This window comes from Nelumbo nucifera, chromosome 2 (assembly GCF_055504915.1).
Source record: "Nelumbo nucifera cultivar China Antique chromosome 2, China Antique-T2T, whole genome shotgun sequence".
NCBI classification, from domain to species: Eukaryota; Viridiplantae; Streptophyta; class Magnoliopsida; order Proteales; family Nelumbonaceae; genus Nelumbo; species Nelumbo nucifera.
This window is the reverse complement of record NC_142650.1, coordinates 104,112,182-104,138,087: the sequence shown is the minus strand read 5'-3', so window position 1 is coordinate 104,138,087 and position 25,906 is coordinate 104,112,182. Positions and strand designations below refer to the sequence as shown.

The 25,906-nt window shown below is 38.4% G+C and overlaps 1 protein-coding gene and 1 long non-coding RNA gene across 5 annotated transcripts; one reads left to right on the top strand and one right to left on the bottom strand.

Moving 5' to 3' along the window:
- The first annotated feature begins 46 nt into the window (after positions 1 to 46).
- On the top strand, positions 47 to 24,447 carry LOC104603607 (putative E3 ubiquitin-protein ligase LIN-1). 4 transcript variants are annotated; one of them, XM_010267669.3, is made up of 9 exons: positions 47 to 3,136; positions 3,570 to 3,818; positions 3,943 to 3,970; positions 4,063 to 4,711; positions 6,133 to 6,277; positions 7,850 to 8,110; positions 9,097 to 9,154; positions 9,242 to 9,406; positions 24,116 to 24,447. In XM_010267669.3, the coding sequence occupies exons 1-9, from the start codon at positions 1,370 to 1,372 to the stop codon at positions 24,238 to 24,240; spliced, it is 3,447 nt and encodes a 1,148-aa protein (XP_010265971.1). In that variant the 5' UTR covers positions 47 to 1,369; the 3' UTR covers positions 24,241 to 24,447. The 4 variants fall into 4 exon arrangements, with proteins under 4 accessions (XP_010265971.1, XP_088755342.1, XP_088755343.1 ...); XM_088899216.1 differs by having other exon boundaries at positions 9,097 to 9,343; XM_088899217.1 differs by having other exon boundaries at positions 9,097 to 9,406; positions 24,123 to 24,447.
- Positions 15,727 to 24,120, bottom strand: LOC148802648 (uncharacterized). The gene is made up of 2 exons (XR_016083027.1): positions 18,945 to 24,120; positions 15,727 to 18,707 (listed from the first exon to the last, which is right to left on the bottom strand). It is a non-coding gene; the product is annotated as an uncharacterized LOC148802648 (long non-coding RNA).
- Positions 24,448 to 25,906: the final 1,459 nt, after the last annotated feature.

The window sequence follows — 25,906 nt, the reverse complement described above, 5'->3', positions numbered from 1 at the left end:
AGGGATGGGATGATCTCTCTGTTCCCTTGATGATCTGTTTCATGAAATCCTGTTTCATCATTATTTCTTACCGTTTCCACCCATCTCTTGCCGTGCAGGGAATACCATGCATCTAGAACAATTGTGTCTTCTCAGGTTGGTCGCCCATCTGTCCAACGGCTCCACATCATGATATTCTAGATGTTTGGTCCAAGATGCATGTGCAAGGGGGTATAAGAATATTTGTATCCTTGGGCATTTTTCGAATGTCAAATAGTTTGGACGTTGGGGCCCCATCCCCATGGGCCCCTGGTTAAGTTTTGTATGTTGTATGGGCGTGTTTTGGACTAGGCTCTCTGTGCCCCTGTCCTCAGTTACAGCCAAAGTACAGAGTTTCATTCATGGGACCTCCAACAGAAAAGATAGTAGGGGCATAGGCATCGAACATGTTCAGTTTTAGCCATTCGATCTATCAAACCTTACTTAAAGTCTCTACATGCCCCCCTTTAATCTTGGTCGTCCACTAAGCATCTTTTATTTATTTATTTTTATTGATTGAAAGGCGGCCAACCACTACACGTTAAGAAATGCAACACCACATGAATATGGTAAGAAAGATCTAGTGGCCAACTCCAAATTTAGGTATTTTATAAGGTCAAAGCAAGGTTGCAGACGGGAGAAGGGGACAGCATTCGTGGTCGTGGGCCTTTATCTTCTAAATTCATCTTGGGCAAATTATGTGGGCCCCCAATTAAAGCTTTGGGCCAATAAATAATGTAGTCCTAGAGAGGACTGAGAGTGAGAAGAGGGTGGCAGTTGAAACGGTTGAAATGTGAAACGCGGGACCGCCAGCAATATCAAGCTTTGCCCATAAAAAGATTGATTTTGCTAGCCAACCTCTCCATTTGTCTGCTATTGGTTGTCTCATCGTCTTCCCTTTGCCTTCTGCCTGTTGTTGCCTTCCTCTCTCGCTCTCTTTCTTCTTCTGTTTTTCCTTTTGTTGCTTAGCAGTTAGCAGTAAATGGTGCTTGGTCAATTAATGTCAGCATGGTCGTCTTTTCCTCCTCTGGAAGCATCATTTAGTCCAAGATGCTTTCCCTCTGGAAGCATCTTTTGGCATAGCAAATCACCCCAGATTGCTTTACTCAATCAGGAACCCCAGAATATTTTAATGAAATGCCTGAACCTGAGCTAGCTCGAGTGGAGAATGAAATCATTGTTGCCTCTTCATGGACTGCCAGATATTCATTCAAGGGCAATGGTGTTCATGCAGTAGATTCAAATATAGAGGTAGTTATCCTTGATTTTGCATATACTTCTTTCCCCAAGGACAGAAGCTAGATCAAATTATCTAGTTTGAAGCTAAGGAAATTAATCATAAGGAGCAGAAATGGCATCATCTTTGGAGAAACTTTTTGCAGAGGAAGGGTTCAAAGGAAAGAGTAAAGCATGGTCTAGAGCTGCTCTTGGATCCATAGCTGTGAGTGTGCCACCTTATCTATCTGAGGAGAAACATCATTTAGGTTCTTCATCCAGTGCTTTTGGAATTGGGAGAGAGAGGGGCAGATCTGACTGCTCTCAATACGGGTTGAAAAGTGAACTGCCGCCGAGAGACAGAGTTAGGTGTAGGAGATGGAGAGGCAGTTTAATTGGGAATGATAGGACTTTAGAAGGATCGAGTAGGAACTTCAAGGAAATTGAGAGATTAGAAGGAAGAAATTCTAGTGATTACTTGCAAGAGATTGGGAGTTCCGCTAATAGGTATCGTGAAGATGCCATACAAAGTAAGAGAGTTGACCAAAGATTCAAGGATGCACTGGGAAGTGAGAGATTCGCAGACAGGTCAGTGAAGGAAGTGAGGGAAATTGAAATAGGGAGGAATAGATATTCTAAAGGTTTGGGGGATAAGGACAAGGGGAGATATGAAGAAAGGAATAATAAGGATATACTAGAAGATAAGAGGACCAAAAATAATGCTGACAACCATCTGCTTGGGCAACTGCATTTCTCCGATATTTCGAGACAAAGTTTGCAGAGACCAGATATATCTTATGGAAAATCAAATAATATTTCACATAACAGCAAAAATTTTGAAGATATTCAGAGTACAAGGCATCTTGATACTGAGGAAAGAGTTTTTGTACCTGCACTTGATGAAGTTGCAATAAAGGCCCTGATTTCTATTCTAAGTGGTCATATAAGACACTATCTCAAAGATGAGTACTTCCGAATATCACTTCGCCGCAACTGTTCCTGTTGCCTAAGTTTTAATGAACTGGAAGAAGGCCATCATGCTGAAAGCAAGGTCATAGCCCATCTTGAACAGGCAATGGATATGGTAGAACGAGTTGCTGAGAAGTCTGCAAATGCAAAGAAGCTGAAGAAAGCTTCTTTGCAGCTGAATGCGATTGCAGGTTTGAATTCAAAAGAATTGAAGGATGGGTTTACATCTGGAGTTCCCAATTCTCATTTATCAGCCTGTGCACACCTCTACCTTGGTGTGATCTATAAGCTCCAGAAGAAAGATAGAGTATCTGCAAAACATCTTTTGCAGGTCTTCTGTGATTCACCCTTTCTAGCACGGACAAGTTTGCTACCAGAACTGTGGGACTACCTTTTCCTTCCTCATCTTACACATTTGAGGGTGTGGTACAATCAAGAAGCTGATTCTATACCAGATACATCAAGTAGACAGAAGAAACTCAAGCTTCTTGAAAAAGCATATAATGAAGTACTAAATACTGGTACTCACCAGTTTGCAGTTTATTACAAGGACTGGCTCACAGAGGGAGTTGAAGGTCCTGCACTTCCTTCTATTCAATTCCCTTCAGTGTCAGTTAAACTTGTAGTGGATGGAGATTCAGATGGAAATTCTCCAGAGCTAGGACCTGGCCAAGTTGACCCTGCTTTACCTAAGATGATGATAAGCAAAAAGTTGCACACTGCTGTTTTTGGCCAGTCAAATAAATTAGATGGCTTGGATGAAGTTGAAGATGGAGAGGGAGAAGCAGAGTTTGATATCTGTGCGAGAAACTTTGATTTTACCGTGGAAAAAGACAGACAAAGAGTAATTTTCTCTCCTGAGCCAGGAACATGCATAGGGCAGCATATTAAAGAAAATTCTCCCAAGACTTTACAAGTTGATGCATCTCATGCTGTAAGTAGTTCTTTTTCTTTTTCCTCATGTTATTCCATACCATGGTTACTACTTGCTAGTTTGTATTACCTAGGTATCATAGGGTATCAAACAGATTTGGGAGCTCATCATTAATGTAAATGTATGATTGTGACATCTTACTAGTGTTCTTTCTATCTATGCAACAGTCTTTTTAGGTTTTAGCTATTAATAGGTGCCAACATATCTCATATCACACATGGTTTAAGATTTACTTACGATTCCTTATACTGTGGACTGTGACTTCATTAGTTCTGTGCAACATAGTGAAGTTGAAGCCCATCTTTCCCCTTCTCTTTCTTGTCACAATTAAATGTTTATAAGTAGATCAGTCAACATAAAATTGTCCTCTAGTTTTACCAAATAAGATGGTGTTATAAACTTTTGTTACTCTTAAAATTTCAACACCCTGCAGCCAAATGGATTGTTAATGAGAGATGGCGAAACAAGGAGATTAGATATGGTTACTCTTCTAGAAGTAGGAGAATATGACATCACAGACATTTCTTTGTGGCATACAACCCCGAGGAGCACCCATGAGCTGCTTATGCTTCCACATACAAAAGCGAATGAGCTTATTCTCGAGAAGCTAGCAATGTCTGTTTTCCCACTGCAGCATAATTCCATTGATTTCACTGCTACAACTCATATATCGCATTCAAAGGTCATACTAGTAAAAATTCCATTTCAAATGCACAAGAAATCTTTTTCTTCTTTTGTTTTTTTTCTCCATATTCATCGTTGTTTTCTGACCATTCTAATATTTACTATATTCTTTTTGGTTGCAGATAAGCAACATGAGATCCCATTCTGAAGGTGAAAACCATGGTCTGTGTGTGTGTGTGTGTGCATATATCTAGTCTCTGTGAAGTTATAGCAAGTTGTTCACATAGATTTCCTCAGTGCAGGGTCAGATGGATTTTACGAATATTTTAATGAAACCTCCTTTTTCTCAAGTATCCGCAAGGAATTTCTATGCCCTTTGACTGGGTGCTTGTTTGAAGATCCAGTGACACTAGAGACTGGTCAAACCTTTGAGCGAGAGGCCATTAAGGAATGGTTCAAACAGGGAAAAAGAGTATGTCCAGTGACTGGAAGAAAATTGGACTGCCTGCTTGTTCCTAGTGCCAACTTTGTTTTGAAACGTGTTGTTGATAGCTGGAAATCAGAAAATTGTAAAATTCTCTTGGCTTTGGCTTCCCAAATAGCAGCAGGATCAGTAGAACATGGGTTTAAATCCAAGGGTGAAGCAGCTATTTTCATATTGGAGAACCTTCTCAATTGTTTAAACAAGGAGGAAAAAATGACAAATACTACACACCTTATCTCTCTTGGGGGCTTGCAGTTTCTTATTCGCAGGTTAGAATCAGGAAACCTGGAAGAAAAGACACGTGTTGTTGCACTTCTACGCTGTTGTATTAAGGCAGATGGGAGCTCGAGAAATTACATAGCTAGAAATATTAAAAAGTCATCTCTCCTTGAGCTCCTTCATAGCAAACAAGTTAAATCACAAACAAATGCAGTGCTGTTGCTGACTGAACTAATTTGCCTAGGAAGGTTTGTGATATTTAAACTACATAGTTTTTGTGGCATTGAGTGTGAGATCTCTTTTTTCTTGTAACTAAAATTCTCATAATGCATCCAGAAGCTTGTGCCGATAGTGTTGCATCTGCTCTTCTAAGTGGGATATAGGTTCTGTATTTGTCTATTTGACATGCATTCACCATCCATACTCCAAATAACTTCTTGAATGACACCTTTAGGCTGTCTTTGGTTTAACAGAAAATAAGAAAGTAACAGAAAGTTTAGGGAAAGTTCATAAGGAATTCCACAGCATTCTTTAAGAACTTCCCTCATTCTACATAAATGAACATCTGAGATACCCTTTAGTTCATTGAAGATAAATATTGACGTAACTATGCCCTTTTGCCTAGATACGTGAACGACGCAAAATACCATTGCAAAAATACATTTTTTTTTTCACTAAAGTTCCTGAATCCATTGTTTTCACCTAACCAAGTCTCTCCTTGTCATGCGTCAGAATCAAACCCGTCTCTATCCATGCAATACTGCATGTTGCTTATGTATATTATTGCCATTGTCAGAAGATTCTGTTGGAACCAAGTTAATATGAACAAATTGGACTGAGACTAGAAAAAGGAATGATCACAGAAGATTTTCATTGATAAAATGACAAACCTGTCACTGAAAGTGTCTCGGGGATCATCAGAGATGAAATTATAAAAATTCTTGATTTCTAATATAATGACAGAAATTAAAGTTTGCAACAGTATTCTTTTGTGGAAAAGAAGAGTGCATCTGATTTATCAAAAAAAAAAAAAAAAAAGAAGAGTGCATCTGAAAATTTTCTTTTTATCATTGGTAATGCTTGTGAATTCCAGTTGTCTTCTACAATACTTGTGAAGGTAGACATCATGATTCATGGTTGGGAAGTACTGGCAATGTTCCAGAGAAATCTATTTCTAATTGTCATGTTCTTCCCTCCTTTTTTTCCTTTGACATTAGACTTATTATAACTAGTTTATAATCTTTTATCTGCGCATGGGGAGGTCACTGTAATATGCTTCTTCTTAAAAAGCAATTGCCTGCTTGGATGCCACATGAAAATCATGCCATTCTAGTTTGACATGGTATTTGAGACCACTATTGGAGGTGAAATGTATTTATTTCAGGTTTTGGAGAAATGCTGCAAATGAATTCATTTTCAGAGAAACTTGAAAAGACCTTCCAATTTATTAATTAGGAAGGATCTATTTCAGACTATATTGTTGCTTTAAAATGCAAACAACACCACAATGAAATCATTTCATTTCATGTGGCATGAAAATAGGCTTCTAGAGTATACCATTTTTCCATGATCTGAAAATGCAGAAATTTATGTATCTAGAATGATATTCAATAGTTGTTTCCTGCATGAGTTTGATTTTATGATTTTATCTTCTTTGGTTGTTGCACAGGAGGACAGAAATTACAGCATTCTTAAATGACTTGCTGAAAGAGGGCATAATGTACACAATGCATGTTTTGCTAGTGTATCTCCAAAGCTCTCCTTCTGAGCAGAAACCTCTGGTTGCGGTTCTTCTATTACACTTTGATCTTCTGGTGTGCTACTTTAATAAGTATTCCGTATTTTAATATTTTGGCATTATTCATATTTTGGTTATCTTTGGGCAATCCTTCCAACATTCATCACATTATTAGGCCCTTGTATCATTAGCTTTTCAGTGCCATGCTTCCCACTGCAATGCTTTAAACCACTGCACATTAGAAATGCCTAGGAAGATAACTTGATTATATATTAGTTATATTTTCTAACTTGTTTAACAAATTTCAATTCTAATGTTTCTCAACCATGACTGAATTGGATCTCCTAACTGTTTCTGGTTTGTGGCTTGATGAAGCAAATTGACTTAGAATCACCATCTAGTAACACCACAACCATTATTTTTATTGAAGATGAGGTAGATTTACCTCTGAAAACAAGTAAAAATCACTACCAAGAATTTGTAGGGACATCAGCTTTCTTATTTTGGACACTAAATTAACATCAAGAACCAATGGGATGAGATTGTGACAAACTGATATTCCTTTTGTTTTGATGGAAATATGGGATTTGGGTTATTTGATACTTGATGTATATATCCTCATATTTTTTATCCTAGGAATGGCAGGTAGGATCCTTCTCTTTGGCTCTTTTAAAAGCTCTTGCAGTTAAATTTCTATAGTATTAATGAAGTAAAGGAAATTTCTTGGTATCATGTTAACAACATGGGATGACAAAGTGTGAAAATGCAGGTTTAAGTCTGAGAGTAGTCAATTTGTGATAAAATATTGGAGGCTGGGTTTGTAACCAGTACACTCCTCCCAAGACCTTGGATAGCCAAGAGCAGCATTATATGTTGTCATTTACTCGTTACCTATAAAAAAAAGTATATTTACCAAATTACATCATAGAAAATTATTTTCTTTGCTGCAACTTGATTAAACTTTGGTGTTTTTGGTGGTACTGACACTAACAAAGAAACCATAAAATCTGATTGAAGTAGAGATGGTATACTCATCTCAACAAGGACTTAATCCCAACTATTATGGATAAACAACATGAATCCTTGGACTGTTTATTGTTACTTATATTCATTTCTTTGGCTTCCCCCTTACTCTTTTAGAGTTCTCTACTTGCACCAGATCACTTCTAATTGGTGCAGTTAACAGCTATTTTATTTTATTTTTATATGGACATGGGTAGAAGTAGTAAGAAATGATTTAAACACTAGCAATTTAACAGTGGATATGATATTAAATAGAATGGATTAGCGAAACAGGGTTCATGTAGCTGACCCCATATAGTTGGGATATGGCATGGATGATGATGATGATAATGAATGAAGTCTCTTTGTTATTTCTAATGTTTAACACATTGAAATGAAAGGCTAAAATATTTTCAGATGAAGGTATCATGGCTGGACTGGCTCCATTATTTTCCTACAAGGACAAAGTGAATGATTGGCATCCTAATATTTTTCAAAACTTGTCTGCTTTTGGTGGATTTTAGATTCCTAAAAGAAGGCATGACTAAATATTTTCTTGCTTGGACTACATGGAGTCAGAATATTAGTTTAATTCTTGAAAAATGTGTCAACAATGGATCTGACTTCTGAGACCATCCTGTTGCAGGTAGAGCCCCGGAAATGTAGTATATATAGAGAAGAGGCTATTGATACAATTACAATGGCTTTGGACCACTGTTTAACTGATAGAAAGGGCCAGGAAGAGTGCTGCAAAGCTCTTCTCATCTTGGGAGGGCGTTTTTCTTTCTCAGGAGAGGTATCAATAGAGAATTGGCTCCTAAGACAATCAGGATTTTGTGATTGGTGTGAAGCTGGCTCCCTTGACAAGGATGTAGAGAGTGTGCAAATTGATGAAGATATTCCATGGGTGGGTTTTATATTTTGAAATACCGTATCCCCTTTATTTTTTCTTTCTTTGTGACGTGTTAGAAAATGCAACTAATGTTTTTCCACATTTTCTTATTTGAGATCATTAAGTATTTTGAGTAATCCACCAGAGTTCTTTCTTAAAGTTTAAATTTGTAACATTCTGATGTGCTTTCTATTCAGAAGTCTTTGCTTTGCATATTGTGAAAACCATTTATCTAAAAATTAACAAAAGCCTAAGGACTCATAATGGAGTTGGTGCTTTGACTTCTCATCTAGATATAAGAATATTCCTCAATTGTGTAAAATGAAACATCCGACTTCCATCTTTCTAATTCAGCACTATATTCCAAGTGTATGCATGGATACTGCTTCATTCACCTAGACAATCTTTTTAGCTGACTTAAACAGTGTACTCTTATTACTACTACTACTACAATTTGTTACAAAGAGTAATCTGAACTCTAAGCACATAGGTGAATTACTGGATTAGCTCTTTCCTTTTTCTGTTGTCTTTTTCTTTCTCCATCAGATGATTTCATTGTGCCCTGTAATGGTTTTTAGAGATTGAGACTTGAATCTAAAACTTTAGTTTTTCTGAGTAGAATCTAAAATTTTAATTGACTCATAAAATATTATTTTTCTATAGATCAACAATTTTTTTTCAAGCATCTGAAGTACTTAAATTATGCAATTGTTTCAATAGCAACTAACCTGACTGTAAAGGCCAAAAGAGGTCATTACCCAATGTAAGTTTGAGCTATCTGGGATATTAAGATGGGTGGACTAGGTACAGATTTGGGTTTTTTTTTATTTTTTTGTAGTGTCTGCTCTCAGACAGAACTTGTGTTTTTATGCTTGTCAACTTGGAATATTACCATTGCACCATGCAATCACCCCTTGCAACTAGCCTGACTCTACTAGTATTTTGCAGTTTACATTGAGCACCAATCTACTCATTTCTAAGGTTGCAATTACCAATTTCAGGAAGAAGAAGAAGAAGCAAAGGAAATTTGGTTGAGGCACTTGGCAGCAGCACTGCTTGGTAACAGAAAGAAACCTTTTATGGAAACCATTTCTAAATGTCTAGGCTCTGAAAACTCGAATTTGGTGGGTGTTTGCCTGATCACAGTGGCGTGGTTGAGCCATGCACTGGCTTCATTCTCAAACACAGAATTCCAGCTTTCTGTATTCTCAACTATTGTCCCTCGGCTGAAGGAAAACTTGGAGAAAGGTGAGCGGATTGAGAACAGGGTTCTTTCCTCCATGTCTCTGCTCAATTTCAGCAAGATTTCAGGTATTAAGTTGATTCACGTGAACCTAGTTTAACTAAAAAGTTAGCCTTGAATAACACCTGATTTAATTATTTGACGTTTTGAATGAGGTCAGTTTTTATGGATTCCATTATCTAGAGTAGGGAAAGAACTGGTATCATGTTATGAATGTTGTTCAAGCCACATTGATCACTCCCGTGTTGTTTTTTTGGTAGTAAATAAAAAATAAAATTTCATTGAAGGGAGGAAAGCTAGAGAGTACAACAGATTACAATATAAGAAAGAGAAAAATAAAAAATAAAAAAAGGTAATGAGAAATCACCCATATAGTAGAGACAGATTACTTCATTTTATCAAAAAGAGCAAGCTACCCCGAAACCCTTCCCCATCCAATTGTTTCCCAAAAGTTTGCCTCAAAGGAACTTCTTGAATCTTCTCTGAATTCTGGTAAAATTAGAACCCAAACATTAGTCTTGAGCCAATCCGCATGCATGTCTTCATCCTGTTACACGCTTTTCCTTCAAAAATCCTTTTATTTCTCTCTTTCCATATTTCCCAGAAGACTGCAAAAGGAATACGGCTCCACAAAATTTTAGCTTTTTTACTTCCTTGTATGTTAGGCCAGTGTGCAAACTTGGTAAACCCAGTGACCAAATTTCTTTGTTAAAGAGACGGAAGAAGAAGCCCCGAACAAAGAAAGAGAACTTGCAGCTATAGAAAAGGTGAAACACTGCCTCTTCTTTCAATCAGAGAGCACACCTGCTTGCTAGATGAATACCTCTCCGTTTGATATGTTATTTTGCGTCAGGATGCTTTCTAAAGACATCAGCCATGCAAAAGTCTCTACTCTTGGAGGGACTGGATTTCCCTAAACGCCTTTAATCTCTGACCTTCCAACCTGACTTCTCTCACAAGAGCTTTGTAGAAAGATTTCACTGTAAATCTTCCATTTCTGCACTCTTTCCACCATCTCTCATCAGGCCTTTCGACATTGATCTCTGCTTCTTGTAATCTGAACAGAAACTGTATGCATTCTTCCACCTCCCAATTCAGCAAAGGCCTCCTAAACTTTGGAAACCAAACCACCAAACCCTGCCTAACTTCATAACATTTTTTTTGATAAATGAAAGATAATTTTATTAATTAGATAAAAAAAGGTGTATTGACATCCTAGGAGGAGGCACGACATGTTACCTCCCCTTAGGAAAGAGAATATAAACACACTCTTAACAGAAATACACTTATAAAGTCGCCCAGAACAAATCACCCCTCAAAGCCGCTTGTTTAGCCAAGGAATCAGCCATAACATTTGCTGATCTGCTAACCCACTGAAAGTTTACAGTCATGTTTCTTGTCAGCCACTTAAATTTCTTGAGAAGATCCTTATAACCCCAGAAAACCGTGTCTGGATCTGACAGCCAACCTACTACCACCTTAGAGTCCCCCTCAACTATCAAGTGTTCCACTCCAAGTTGGTTTGCAACCTGTATTCCTTGTACTGCAGCCAACATCTCAGCCCTTGTAGAGTCACCAACACCCACTGATCTAGAGTATAGGGATAAGATGTTGCTATCATTATCTCTCAAAACCCCTCCTATGCCTGAAGGCCCTGGATTACCATTCCTTCCAGAGGAGGTTTCCATTCAGCTTTTACACTTCTTTTTAGAGGTTGTGGAGGCGACCTCTGCCCAGCTTTTCCAAAGATCATCAAAGGAATAATTCATAAAAAGATCTGAAGTTTTCAACCAAAAAATTGTTCTTTTCAAGATACACTCCTTTACTTCAACTAAACTTCTTTCCTTTTCTTGGAAAATTCTGGCATTCCTCTCCTCCCAAATGGTCCACAAAATAGCTGCCCTTATGCACTTCCACAAAATAGCTCCCAAGTGGTGACAGTCCTCACTCTTTACTTTACACAAAATACACCAATTTGGGGATAAACACAAATAAGGTCTCTTATTTTGTAGGTTATCCAAGGTATTGATCTTACCATAATAAGCTTCCCAATAGACGATAGCAACTTTAGAAGGTATAGGCCTTGACCAAAACTCTTTGATAGGGAAAACCCCAGATGAGGAAGAAGAGCAAAGGGATTTGAAAAAAGAAGCACAAGTGAAGGAACCACTCGAGGTCAAAGTCCAGATTCCTTCTATCAGGTTTGAGAGGATCTAAACACACAGTCTAAAAGAAGTAGAAGCTCAGAGACACAGGTTGATTCTTCATCCCTTATACCTCTACGAAACCGAAAATGCCAATTTAAAGTCAAAGGAAGAATTGGAGGGGAAAGGAACCTTGAAATAGGCTTCTTTTTAAAAAGGGAAATGGAATAGAGAGAGGGAAAGCGGTCTTTTAGAGGTTGATTACCCACCCAAACATCCTCCCAAAAGAGACAGAATTTCTAGAGCAGACATCATACCTTACAAACTTGAGGAAACTAGGGAGTGTGCCAAAAATTGCCTTCCATGGAGTTGTGAGCAAAGCCTGTTGAGATACCCCAACAACCCAACCAGTTTTGGAGCATCCATGGATACTAGCCACCACCGCATGCCATAATCTCTCTCTCTCTCCAAAGGCCACCTCCAAAGCCATTTGCCTAGTAGAGCTTCATTCTTGCTAACTACATTCCCTAATCATAAACCCCCTTCTTTCTTGCTTTGGTCACTATATCCCACCTAACTAAATGGTCATTTTTCTCTTCCCCTGGCTCCCATAAAAATCCCTCATCAATTTTTCTATCCTTTTTGCTTCCCTTTTTGGTATCCTCAAGACTGACAAAAAATAGACTGGTAGGTTGACAAGTGTTGCTCCAATTAAAGTTTCTCTACCCCCCAAAGAAATGTAATTCTTTTTCCAGGTTGCCAACCTCTTTTCAAAATTTTCCACCACAGGGTTCCAAAAATGGCTTTCCTTTGGGTTAGCACCTAGGGGAAGTCCTAAATAAGTCAAAAGCCACTCAGACCAGGTACACTCTAAACAGGCAACTATAGATTCCATCACCTCCCCAGTTAGGTTTAACCCTACCATACAACTTTTTTCAAAATTGATTTTCAAGTTAGAGGCACTTTCAAAATGAATTATCACATCTTTCAAATTTCTTACCTTCATCAAGTCAAAACCCTCACAAAAAATTATGATGTCATATGCAAATCGAAGGTGTGTTACCGGAATTCTATCTCTACCTATTCTCCAACCTCTTATATTGACCCAACCATGTCCGCTTCTGATATCAGTCTGCTTAGAGTATCTACAACTAGTGTAAAAAGAAAAGGGGATAGTGGATAACCTTGTCTTAGGTCCCTACAAGCTGGGAAGAAATCATTGACAACCCCATTAACTAGAACCGAGTAATGGCATGAGGTAAGACAATCATTGATCCAATTACACCATCTAACCCCAAATTCACACTTTCTTAGCACCTCTAACAAGAAGCTCCAATCCACTAGATCATAGGCCTTTTCAAGATCCAATTTGCAAACAAAGTCTTTATTATCCGATCTTCTCATCTCCTCTACACACTCATTTGCTATTAAGATTTGTTCTATTATTTGTCTTCCCTATACAAAGGCACCTTGGGCTTGGCTGATGATAGAGGAGAACACCTTTTTGATCCTCAATGAAAGGACCTTAGCCAAGATCTTGTAAATGCTATTCACCAAACTAATAGGTCTAAAATCTTTGGATGTTTAGCCTCTTTTTTCTTTGGAATCAGGGCTAGGAAAGTAGCATTAACTCCGCAACTAATAACACCCTTATCCTCAAACTCTCTAATAACCTCAAACAAGTCCTCTTTAATTATGTTCCAACAATCTTGATAAAAACCCATGGTGAAACCATCCAGCCCTGGTGCCTTGGATCTATCCATTGAGAAAATTGCTTGCCTAACCTCCTCCTCCTCAAAATTTCCCAGCCAAACTTTTTCCTCTTCTTAAAGTCTCGGCCAACTCACTTCTCCTAACTCCTCTCTAATGCCTAATGGCCTCCTCAAGATAGATTTAAAGTGAGTCACAAAACAATTGGCTATCTCTTCTTGGGACTCAAAAACTGAACCATCTACTTCAAGTTTAGACACAAGATTTTTCCTCCTCCTTCCATTAGTTAATTCATGAAAAAATTTGGTGTTTCCGTCACCTTCCTTGATCCATTTACATTTGGATTTTTGCCTCCATGAAATTTTCTCTCGCAAAAGGACCTCTTCTAAATCTCTCTTTAACTTCCATCTCAACTCCCTTTCTTGTAGGTTCATTGTTCTTTGGGACTCTTTCAGATCCAATTCCTCTATCTGAACCATCAAAGAAGATTTCACTTCTATTCCCAAAATGATCCCTATTCCATTCTTTTAATTTTGATCTCAAGCTTTCTAATTTTTTGTGAAACTTCACCCCACTTATTTCTACCCTCCACCAATCTTCAATATTCTTCAAAAAATCTGGGGTGTGTTAACCACATGTTTTCAAATCTGAATGGTCGGGATCCACACCTAAAGGTTATTAGCAGAAGAAAAGAGAAGAAATAAGGAAGAAGAAGAGAAGAGAGAGAGAAGAGAGAAAGGTTTGGAGAGCTCTAATCTGTCTACTGGTGCCGGCTTATGTTATTATATATAGGGTAACCATAAATAAAAGGGAAAAGACCCTTATGCCCCTACTATAGTCAAAGTACATAAACAAAGGAAAAAAAGACTATTTTAACCAGACCAAACAGGCCCTAACTAAGCAGAATACAATCATAAATATAAAGAAAAACATTCCAACACTCCCCCTCAAGTTGGGATATAGATGTCAATTATGCCCAACTTGTCACACAATTTACTATGTCGCACATGATGAAGGCCCTTGGTGAAGATGTCTACAAGTTGTTCTTTTGAACTGACATATGGAGTGCACACTTCTCCACTCACAAGTTTTTCTCTAATAAAATGCTTGTCCACTTCAATGTGTTTTGTTCTATCATGGAGGACTAGGTTGGACCGATTCCTCTTAGAGTAGGTGTTTTCTGCTGGGAAGTTATCCTAGAAAAGTGTAACACTTGTGACTTCAAAAGAAAAAGCCTTATTAGTGTTTATCCTCACACTGGTGCATCTTATGTAAGAAGAATGGTGAGAGCTGCTATCACTTATTAGTTTGCTGTCCCTTTGTTTTAGAAATCTGGTGTTGGTTTTTCTCTCTTTTTGGTTGCAGGTGGCCCTCCCCTTCAAGTGTGCAGAGCTTGTTTAACTCTACATCAGTGAGTGGTTTAAAAAAGAGAGGTAAAATTTTGTGGAGATTTGTTAGATCAGTTGTATGCTGGACAGTGTGGGAGGAAAGAAATCAAAGAACTTTCCATGAAAAAGAAAAAAAAAAACAAGCAATTATTGAATTAATCTATGTTAGGGTGGTTCATTGGGTCAAGACTATGAAGCTCTTTGAAGGTTATTCAGCAGGAGATATCATTAGAAATTGGAAAGAAGTGGCTTGGTCTGCTCCCTTGATTACGTCCCCTATTCTAGCTTGGACTCCTCCAACTTTGGGGTTCACTAAATTGAACTTTGATGGCAGCAGCGACGGAAACCCAAGCCCTTCAGGTATAGGTGGAGTGTTTAGGGATGAAGAAGGTCAAATTATTGCCATGTTTTCAGGCCCTATAGGTTAGGGGGATTCTCTGAGAGCTGAAATTTTGGCTGTCCTGGAAGGGATTAAGAGTCTAGTAGCTGAATATTAGAAAATTGCTGGTGGTAGGGCTGTTCACGGGTCGGGTTGGGTCGGTTTATTGGCGTTTTTCCAACCGACCCAACCTGGTCGGTTTACCTAGAAATGAAACCGAAACTGACCCAATACTAAGTAAAACCGACTTGGTCGGTTTGAGTCGGTTTGGATCGGTTTTGTGAATGATTCTCCTGGTGTGAACGGTGAAGGATTCAAGTCTAAGAAGCGAAGGCTGGATGCCTGGAAATTAAAAATGATTTGATGGATTAAAGCTGAAATTTTATATATCAGAAATTCTATATATAATATGTATATTTCCAAAATAAAGCTGAAATAAATATATATATATATATATTTCCACAAATATATATCTGAAATATATATATCAGATATATATTAAAACTGAAATATATCAGGTATATATAATATATCTAAGGTCGGTTCGGTTTCGGTTTTCACACACGAAAACCGAAACCGAACCGAACCATCGGTTTATGTTTTTCTGTAACCCAAAACCGACTGGTGCTGAAGAAAACCGGCCAACTCGGGTTGGATCAGACCGGGTTGGTCGGTTTGGGTCTTGTTATGAACAACCCTAGCTGGTGGAAGGTGACTCTAGGTTGGTTGTTAGCTGGTTGTAGAAGGAAGATTTCAGTCTGTGGAAGTTCTCAAATGAAAAAAAAAGAAAATTAACCAGCTAACTCGAAACATGCAAATTCAAGTTCAATGATTGAAGAGGAGTGCTAATTCTCTAGAAGACACTTTGGCCAAACAAGGGGTGGGAAGAGCAAATTTCTTTTGGGCATTGTTGTAATTTGATCTCTACTTTTAGGGAGGGTTAAGAGTTTTTACCCCTCCCTGTTGTATATTTCTATCTTCTTTTCCTCTTAATAAAAGTTTTTGTTATTGATCAAAAAAAAAATGGAGGACTAGGTTAGTAGCAATGATGATAGCAGCTTTATTGTCACAATAGAGTGACATAGGTTTGTTAACTACAAAACCCAGTTCACCTAACAGGTTTTTTATCCACATGATTTCAACAACTCCATGAGACAACTCTGTAATCTGTTTCAGCATTGGACCCCATCACACTTTGCTTCTTACTCCTCCAGGTGACTAAGTTTCCTCCCACAAAAGTACAATACCCACTAGTAGATTTTCTGTCATCAATTGCCCCTGCCCAATCAACATTTGTATACACTTCAACCTTCAAAAGCCCATGTTTTTGGAATAGCAAACTAGCTCCTGGGAACTTCTTGAGGTATCTAAGGATCCTTTCTACAGCTTCAAAATGAGTTGTTCTAGGATTATGCATGAACTGGCCAAGGACACCCACTACATAGGCAATACCAGGCTTGGTCATAGACAAGTATAAGAGTCTCCCTACAAGTCTTTGGAACTTCTTCACATCTTTCAAAAACTCCCCTGACTGTCTCCCAACTGATAGTTAGGCTCAATGGGTGAATCAATTGGCTTCACCCCCAACTTGCTTGCATCCTCTAATAGATCTAGTACATATTTCCTTTGGGAAATAAGGATGCCCTTTTGAGAGCGGGTGACTTCAACCCCAAGGAAATAACATAAGGGGCCTAGATCTTTAACCTTGAACCGAGTGGCTAAGAATTTCTTCATCTTCTGTATTTCAGTCTTCCAGTCTCCTGTAACCACTATGTCATCAACATACACAATTAAAGCTGCAATTTTCCCTTCACCTTTCTTCACAAATAGAGTATGATCTGACTGGCATTGTTTGAACCCCATCTAGTGTACATCTAAGTGAAACTTACTAAACCAGGCCTGAGGTGATTGTTTCAACCCATATAATGATTTTTTAACTTGCACACCTTCTACTCACTACCTTTGGCACAAAAACCTAGAGGTTGAGTCATGTACACCTTCTTCTCTAGGTCACCATTCAAGAATGTATTTTTAATATCCAACTAGTGAAGTTCCCAGTCAAGATTGGTTGCCAATGAAAGGAGGATTCTGATAAAACTCATCTTGGCTACTAGAGCAAAGGTCTCTGCATAGTCTACTCCATATACTTGTGTAAACCCTTTGGCCACCAATCTGGCTTTGTACCTTTCTATTGTACCATCAACCCTATGCTTCACTATGAACACCCACTTGCATCCCACTGGTTCCTTTCCTTCAAGAAGATCCACCAACTCCCAGGTGCTACTTTTGTGTAAGGCATTAATTTCTTTCTTCATTGCATCTATCCATTTAGGTTTGGATAAAGCTTCTGCCACATTCTTAGGAATAGAAACACTGTCAATAAAAGAAAAGAACACACGATATGAAGGTGAAATATGATCATAGGACACAAAGTGAGAGATAGGATGATTAGTAATACAAGATCGAACACCCTTTCTCTTAGCAATAGGAACATCAAGATCATTAATAACATGGGAATCAATATCAAGAGGTTCAGGCATATCAATGGGAACAAGTGTACTTGGCTGATGAGGAGGATCTGCCTCTGGAGAGTCTGATGATATTGGTTGCATAGTTTTAGGTTCCATGGCTCTTGAAATATGCTAGATCTTATGGCGGTGAAGGAAGACACGAAATGGAGGAGGATTAGGAAGATGAGGTAATTGAGTCTGAGTCTGGGTGTGTTTCTCCTCCTCAACCCTACTCTCTCCCTGAGGAGAAACCGAGAAAAAAGGTTGACTCTCAAAGAATGATACATCCATGAAGACATAGTACTTGTGTGAGGCAGGGTCATAGCAACGATAACCCTTTTGAGATAAAGGGTAACCAAGAAAAACACAAGGAATGGCACGAAGATCGAGTTTACCATGAGAAGAGGACAAGTAATGAACAAAGCAATGACATCCAAAGACACACATTGGAATAGGGGACAGAGGAGTTGTAGGAAACAAAAGTTGATGTGGGGCCTTATACTCTAGTAAACGAGATGGCATACGATTGATGAGATATGCAACACACATAACAACATCCATCTAAAAGCGTTTTGGGACATTCATGTGGAAAAATAAACCATGAGATACTTCGAGAAGATGACGATTTTTTCTTTCAGTGACACCATTTTGTTGGGGTGTCCTAGCACAAAAGCTTTGATGAAGAGATCCACACAAAGAAAAGAACTTTGTGAGATCACTATGGAAGTACTCCTTTCTGTTGTCTGACTGGAAAATATGAATCTCGGTTTGGAATTGAGTAAAAATCATGCGTTGAAAATCTTTCACAATCTTTGGCACTTCATCTTTAGATTGCATAGGATAAACCCATGTATTATAGAGTAGTCATCAATCAAAGTAATGAAGTACTTATATACAACCTTAGAAGGTAGAGTAACAGGGCCCTAAACATCAGAATAGACAATACGAAACGAAAATTCAGATATTTTATTTCTTAAAGGAGACAAATTTCTACAATGTTTGCTCACTTGACATGTCTGACATTGTAACTCACTAACTAACAAAGACTTAAATAACTTAGGAAACATAAGTTTTAAAGACTCAAACGAAAGATGACCAAGACGACTATGCCATAAGTAGGCATGACTCTCAGTAGATGAACTTAAGGACTCTGTAGCCACAAGATCGGCTTTATTCTCTAACACGTGAAGACCATCCACCATGCTTCCTCTACCAATCATCTTCCCCGAGGCCAAATCCTGAAACACACACGAAGAAAGAAAGAAATGTCACTGAACAATTCAAGGAGTGAGTAATACTGCTAATGGAAAGTAAATTGATAGGTAACTTAGGAACATGCAACACATTAGAGAGGGTATGACCGAAAGGAAGGGAGATGGTTCCTTGACCGGCTATGGTGGAGAATGATCCATCAGCTAGTCTCACCTTATCTCTCCTAGAGAGGAGGTTATATGCCTGAAATAAAGTTGACTTACTAGTCATGTGGTTTGAGTCTCCAGAGTCCATTATCCAAGGGGAATCAAATGTATGAGATGACACATGAAAAGCAGTGGTAGTATTACTTGATGTAGACGCAAAGGAGGTAGGAGTAGGGCCAGAATCCATCTAACGAAGAGTCCTACCATATAATTCCAAGTGGTCACGAAAGGAGTTGATAATTTCTTCCTTGGGGTCAGAACCAGAGTGTCGTTCCTGGGGTACCATGGGGCTAGTCTCGGAGATGCCACATTTGTTAAGTTATATTTCTTCTGGCTCTACTGGGTTAGCTTCTTACTCTGATTAGATGTTGATTTCTTACCCAATTCTTGAGCCCATTTTGGCTTGCGATGGAGTTCCCAACATGTATCTCTAGTGTGCCTGGACTTCTAATAGTGGGTGCACCAAAGCTTGTCTTTGTCATCCACTCTCTTCTGTGAATCACCCTTCTTAAAAGGGCCTTTGACATTTTAATTTGTACCTCCTCAGACTGCTAGTGCAACCGGCTCCCCCTCTGTACAATTCATCACACTTCTTCTACTCTCTTTAGACTGAACTAAGGCATAAACTTCCTAAACTGAAGGTAAGTTCTTACTTCCTAAGATTTGTACCCTCATGAACTCATATATAGGATTCAGCCCCAAAAGAAAAGCAAATACTCGTTGTTGGTAGACAAGTGACTTGTAGGCCTTTGCATCTTCACCACACTTCCAATTCACATTTTGATAATGATCCAGTTCCTTCCAGATTGATGTCAGATCTGAGTAGTACACCGAGAGACTCCTCTCTCCCTACTTGCAGGTGGAGGATTCAACTTGTAATTGGTATATCCTTGCATAGTGCCTATGCTCTGAATAGGTAGATTTTGCTTGTTCCCATATTTCACAAGCTGTTTCAGCCCACATAAATGTCTTCCTTACTTGTGGCAGCATAGAAACCAAGAGCTATGACATCACCATACTATTTTCTTGGTCCCACCTGTCATGTTCAACACTTCCAGACTTTGGTTCCTTTACTTTACCATTGATATACCCTATTTTCCCCCTAGCAGTAATGTAAAGTTTAATTCCCCTAGACCATTCATGGTAGTTTAGTCCATGAAAGGGAATTACAGCCATGGGGAAACTCATATCCATCCCCCACACTCATTTCGTTTTGACCTCCTGAAATCCCAGAAGTTGCAGAATTCTCAGAGGACATGATTCAAGAGAACACTTTTCAGTTTCAACACACACCTTAAGATCTCTCCTAAAGTCCTAATACCCAAAAAGGTCCAAAAAACACACTAGAGATGCAGTCCACATGCACACACTCTGATCTGGATACAATCTGAACACAGACCAGCTCCAATTCTCTTAAAAAATATTTCAGGTTGATTTCAGCACTGCACAAGTTTAACAGTCCCAATCCACCAATTTTCCAAATCACCTAAACACACCAACTGCTAGGAGAGATCACAAAGCAGTTAAGTCACACCAAAACTTGGCAAAAACAGGTCATTCGTGACCTACAAGTAACCCATTCTCAGGTACAGGATCACACAATCCATAGAAAAGAGGTCTGAACCTCACAATTCCTCTGACTGCATTGAGCAGTCTTGTTTCATAGGATTTTTCTTTGTACACAATCAAGGGAAAGGAAAAAAAGGTAAAGAAAACTTGTAAAGAAGACAACAAGGTAAAGAAGAAAGAACTAGTTTGATCTGCTCTCAGACACAGTAGAACCACTCTGCTACCATATTAGCAGAAGAAAAGAGAAGAAATAAGGAAGAAGAAGAGGAGAGAGAGAAGAGAAAGGTTTGGAGAGTTTTAATTTGTCTGGCGGCGCCAACTTATGTTATTATGTATAGAGCGACCATAAATAAAAGGGGTCCCTGCAACCCCCTTGGGTTTCACTCCCATATTAGCAAAGTGATCATTTAGACCAGCCCCTTGAACATGGACAAGTCTTCTGCTTTCTTCACTACTTACCAAGGCATATGCCTGAGACAATGAGACACTAACCTTGGATAAAATATTTTGCTTTGTAATATCATACTCTGGATTTAGTCCTGTCAAGAACTCAAACACCCTGTTTCTCTCAACCAGTTTTCTGTAGGTCTCAACATCGTTAGTGGTTTCCCAGGTTACAGCTTCTATCAAGTCTATTTCTTGCCATAAAGACTTTAGTGTTGAGAAGTATACAGCTAATGGTTTCTCCCCCTGTCTCAAATTCTTCAGATCACTTCTCAACTTATAAGCTCTGGCCACATTTAATTTTTGGGAATAGGTTTCAGCAACACTATCCCAAATTTCCTTTGCTGAATTCATCCACAAATAGTGCTGACTAATCTGTGGTTGCATTGAGTTCACAAGCCACCCAATAACAATATAATTTTCTTGCATCCATTTTTCATATGATGGATCATCTTCCGGAGGAGCCTTTTTGCTCCCGGAGATAAAACCCCACTTGCCTCTACTACAAATATTAATCTTTACTGATTGTGACCAAGCCAGATAATTAGTTCCATCCAGCTTAACTGTGGTCACAGCCAATAGAGAGTCTACAAAGGCTTCCGGAACCTATCAGGATTCAGCAACATGCTTGTTTTCAAAGTCTGAGGAGTTCATCTTCTTAAACACTTCAAAAATGACTTCAAACAACTTCGAAAAACACCAGATGAAGACAGAACAAAACTGTGTTGTGAGCCAACCTCTATGCAGCCATACCAGTAATCTGCGTCACACCCGGAAGCTGGGAGAAACGGAGAAAATTCAGCCGCTCCTTGTAGACTTCACAGAACATCAATCCACTTAATTCGATCTTCAAGAAGGAGAATGAGAAAGCCTTCAGTCACTGAGCGCCCAGGTCAAACTCCTTGTGGGGCCCGCAATCAGATTTCTCCAGAAAATTAGGGTTTCGGGCAACACACTTTAATCTGTCAAGGGGGCGACAAAGCCAATCCTCTTCTCTCCAGAAACCACTAACAACTAGGCTGAAATAGGTGTCTTTAACTATTCATACGATTCAGTTCTCCATACACACTGTGTATGGGAAAAAAAGGTAAAAAAAAAAAAAGAGAGGAAAAACGAGCATGTTCTAATATCAAGTAGAAAAACAACATTTTGAGAAGAAATGACTGTTTAGAAAGATGCAAAAAATCAAAAGGAAGTAGCAGAAGTCAGAGTTCAAGAGGAGAGAAGATGAAGAAGAAGGTGGCGGCAACTTGGGTTCAGAGAGAGAGATTTTCAAACATAATCTCTTTTCTTACACCCTTAATTCTATTTTTATTAAGTTAAACTTTGGTAATTTACAGAGAAGCCCCTAGTTGGGCAGAAAATTAAAAAGACATAACATAAGAAAGAATAAGCCCAGATTAAGGCCCATTACAGCAAAGAACATAAAAGATAAAAAAAGGATAAACAGCCTATGGGCCATTCGGCCCATCTTCTCTACACCTGCCTCAAGTTACAAGCCCCTATTTAAGAATCTTTCTTCTCTCCCCCCTTCCACTAAATTCTAAGTCTCCCTCTATGTCAAAAATCAATCTCTCCACCTCTGATCTTTTCTTCTTCCTTCGGCTTTGTATTAAACCAGAATTAATTGAGTTCACTCTTGAGAATTTTGAGATCTCCACATTTCTTGGGCTTTCTTCTAAAGATTCTTCGACATTTTGATACTCCTCAAGGAGAGCACAAATTTGTCCCCAAATTCTCTCTAATTCCTCCTCATTTTCCCAAAAGCCAGATCTCCTCTTGCATTTTTGCAGCCTTCAGTCACCTTCTCTGCTACCCCTTGCAGTAGATTGTAAGTCTCTATATTTCCCTCCAACAGTTCTTCTTTTTGCTTATACTCCTCAAGATACGCGCATATTTGATCCCAAATATTCAACAACTCCTCTTGATTCTTTCTTTTCCTCATATCCTCCTCCTATCTTTTACCCTCACTATCCTCCTCCAAAACCTTCCTTTCCAAGGCCACTCCTTCCGATTGAGGTGCTAGAGTACCTGCACCAGACACAACACCCACATCAGTACCATAAACCAAAAAGACAGACATACCTGAGTTTGTTCGAGGAACAACCAGTAATGCTGGAGGACTAGAAGGGGGGAGCGGGTCAGAGGCCAAACCTCCCTTGTTAACCAACTTTGGGGTAGTAATAAGAGGCTCGACCAAATCCAAGTTAGCCTTAGCATCCGAATCCACCTTTGAGTGTTGTCTAACAATATTCTTTTCACTTAGATCATAAAGTCTTGGACATATCTCACTGAGCTTTCCCAATTTCCAAACAATCATCCTCCCAATACCTAATGGTGTTACCCAAACTTACCCTCCGTCCTGTCAAATTGGCCATCAAATAATGAAATTTCATAATACCCTTCCAAGCCCCCACACTATAAGATGAAGCCACCTCCCTCAAATCCCACCCAAAGTTAATAACCCCAAATTTACTCTCCATCACCCATCTCTAAAACCGCTTCTCTCTCAGTCCCAAACCTCCACTCCCACTTTCCCAGTAATGCCTTGTTCATCACCCTCACATTCCTAATGCCCATCCCCCCATCCTTCTTTTCCCTGCAGACCCGACCATTTAACAAGATGGAACTTTTCAACTTCTGAATTGAAATTCCATAAAAACTCTTTCTGAATCCTCTCAATCTCATCTGCAACTATAGCTGGAACCCTGAGAACTGAAGGATAATAAATAGGTAGATTGGAAAGCACACTCGTGCATATAGGCTGTGAATATATTTATCTATGAATTTATGGAGTTTGGATCTTCCGTACAAAAGGTGCTGTGCACATCAATATGCATACAGTGACGAACAACTTCCTTCCTGCATTTTATGGCTCTAGACTCGTATAGAGAGGCCTTACAGCTCTCACTTGACTTTTACACAAGCCCAGGTGCATAACACATGGGATGGACAGCAGTCCATTGCTGACTGGTGTGCATAAGAACGTGCACAGCACACCAGAGCTTGTATTTATGTAGACACATCTAAAAAGGGCATTTGTGTGCATGATGATATATGGATATATGTATATCCATTCAATGAATGTACCTGCTTGTTTAAGGTTGGATGCAAGTCTGCATATCCAATTTCAATCTCCTCCAAGTGCCTACTTGAAAGGCATCGGCATCTATAGATTGACAACTAAAACTCTCATTCCCCTTTTTCTGTTGTAGAATGCAGGGTTCTGCTAATGAAGATTGCTGATGAGATTGTGATTCCCCTACGAAGCCTTGTAGAGGTAACATGGACAGCAAAACAACTCCACAAAATTCTTTCTGGGGAAGATCTTACCACCTAATAAGAAAGAAATGTTTTTTTTTTTTACCTGTATTCTTCTTCTTCTTCTTCATCTTATAAATTTTCTTTTTTATTTATTATAAAAAATTGCATGTATTGGTATTTCCCAAGTGATGTATATTATAATTAAGACTTCATGTAAATTACACAGTATTCAGAATTTGTTGCCATTTGTCTTTATAAAAGTGGGATAGATCAGTCGCCAAGAAAATAATGCCTCAGTCCCCTGAAGGCATCCTAATCTGGCATGCCACCAATTCTCCATTTGTATTTAGTAATAGCAATAGCATAGTATAGAGAACAAGGAAACAATGATTTATTGATTTTAGCAAAGAATTTAGAAATTAAGCATTATAAAAACAACCAAACAACAGTGAACATCTCTCATCATGGAAGAAAAATGGTTATGGTAATTGCACTCGGACAACAGTGCAAATGGCTTCAAGTGGTGGTTGCTTTGGTGAAGTTGTACAAGGCTGTGAGAGAAGAGAGAAAAGGGAAAGGGTGCCAGGCCACTAGTTTGTGCAGTAGGAAAAAAAAAGAAAATAACAAAAACAGCAATAAACACAAATAAGAACCACATGGGACCACACTCAAATAACAAAATTAATACTGATCTACTGTAGTATATATTGTATCTCTACAGTTTTCTCATGGAGTAAGAATTGACATGATTTGGGTACAGAGTCACGGGGTTTCCATTTCTCGACGAGGGAACCAAGAAGATTTTACTCATGTCTTGGAGAAGAATGAAGTAAATGTGACTGACTGTATTGTTGGCCTCTCCATACATTTTCTGAATCTTGAATTTCTCACTATGTGAAGTGTTTTTGACTTTTTTCAGAAAGAAATCATATAATAACAATTAACAGCAAATGCTCCGATACACGAAATTCTTACCGTCTCGAATTTCTGCGCCAGTTACTGTGGCAGAAAAAGATATTATTTTATTAATATAGCAATTACTATTATAATTAACAAATGGGGATGTAACTCAAATGATATAGTGGTGGCTTTGCATTTGAGAGGTATGGGGTTTGATATTCCGCATCTTCAAATTATTTTTATCCTTACAATTCAGCGTGTTTGATTTTTTTAGGAATTTCTATTTTTTATTATTTTAATCTATTATAATAATTAATATCATAATTAACAAATGGGGATGTACCTCAAACGATAGAGCACTCGCTTTGCATGTGAAAGGTATGGGGTTCGATACCCACATCTCCAAATTATTTTTATCCTCAAAATTCACCTATATATTTTAGGGTGTTTTGATCATTTCAGTAATTTCAAATTTTCTTTCATATTTATTTATTATTTTTAATTTATTACAACAATTACTATCATAATTAACAAATGGGGATGTACCTTAAACGGTAGAGTACTCGCTTTTCATGCGAGAGGTATGGAGTTCAATACCCTGCATCTCTAAATTATTTTTATCCTCACAACTCACCAATATATTTTAGGGTGTATTGATCTTTTCAGGAATTTCTTATTTTCTTTCATATTTACTTATTACTTTTAATTTTTAAATTAAATTTATAACAACAATTATATCATAATTAACGAATGATGATGTAGCTTAAACGTTAGAGCGCTGACTTTGCAAACAAGACATATGGGCTTTGATACCTTGCAACTCCAAATTATTTCTATCCTCA

What these genes read in the sequence shown, in the direction of transcription:
- LOC104603607 (XM_019198792.2), top strand. Translation starts at nt 1,370, where the DNA reads ATGGCATCATCTTTGGAGAAACTTTTTGCAGAGGAAGGGTTCAAAGGA. An exon ending in AAGTTGATGCATCTCATGCT is followed by an intron (nt 3,137 to 3,569) that starts GTAAGTAGTTCT and finishes AACACCCTGCAG; the next exon opens with CCAAATGGATTGTTAATGAG. An exon ending in TATTACACTTTGATCTTCTG is followed by an intron (nt 6,278 to 7,849) that starts GTGTGCTACTTT and finishes ATCCTGTTGCAG; the next exon opens with GTAGAGCCCCGGAAATGTAG.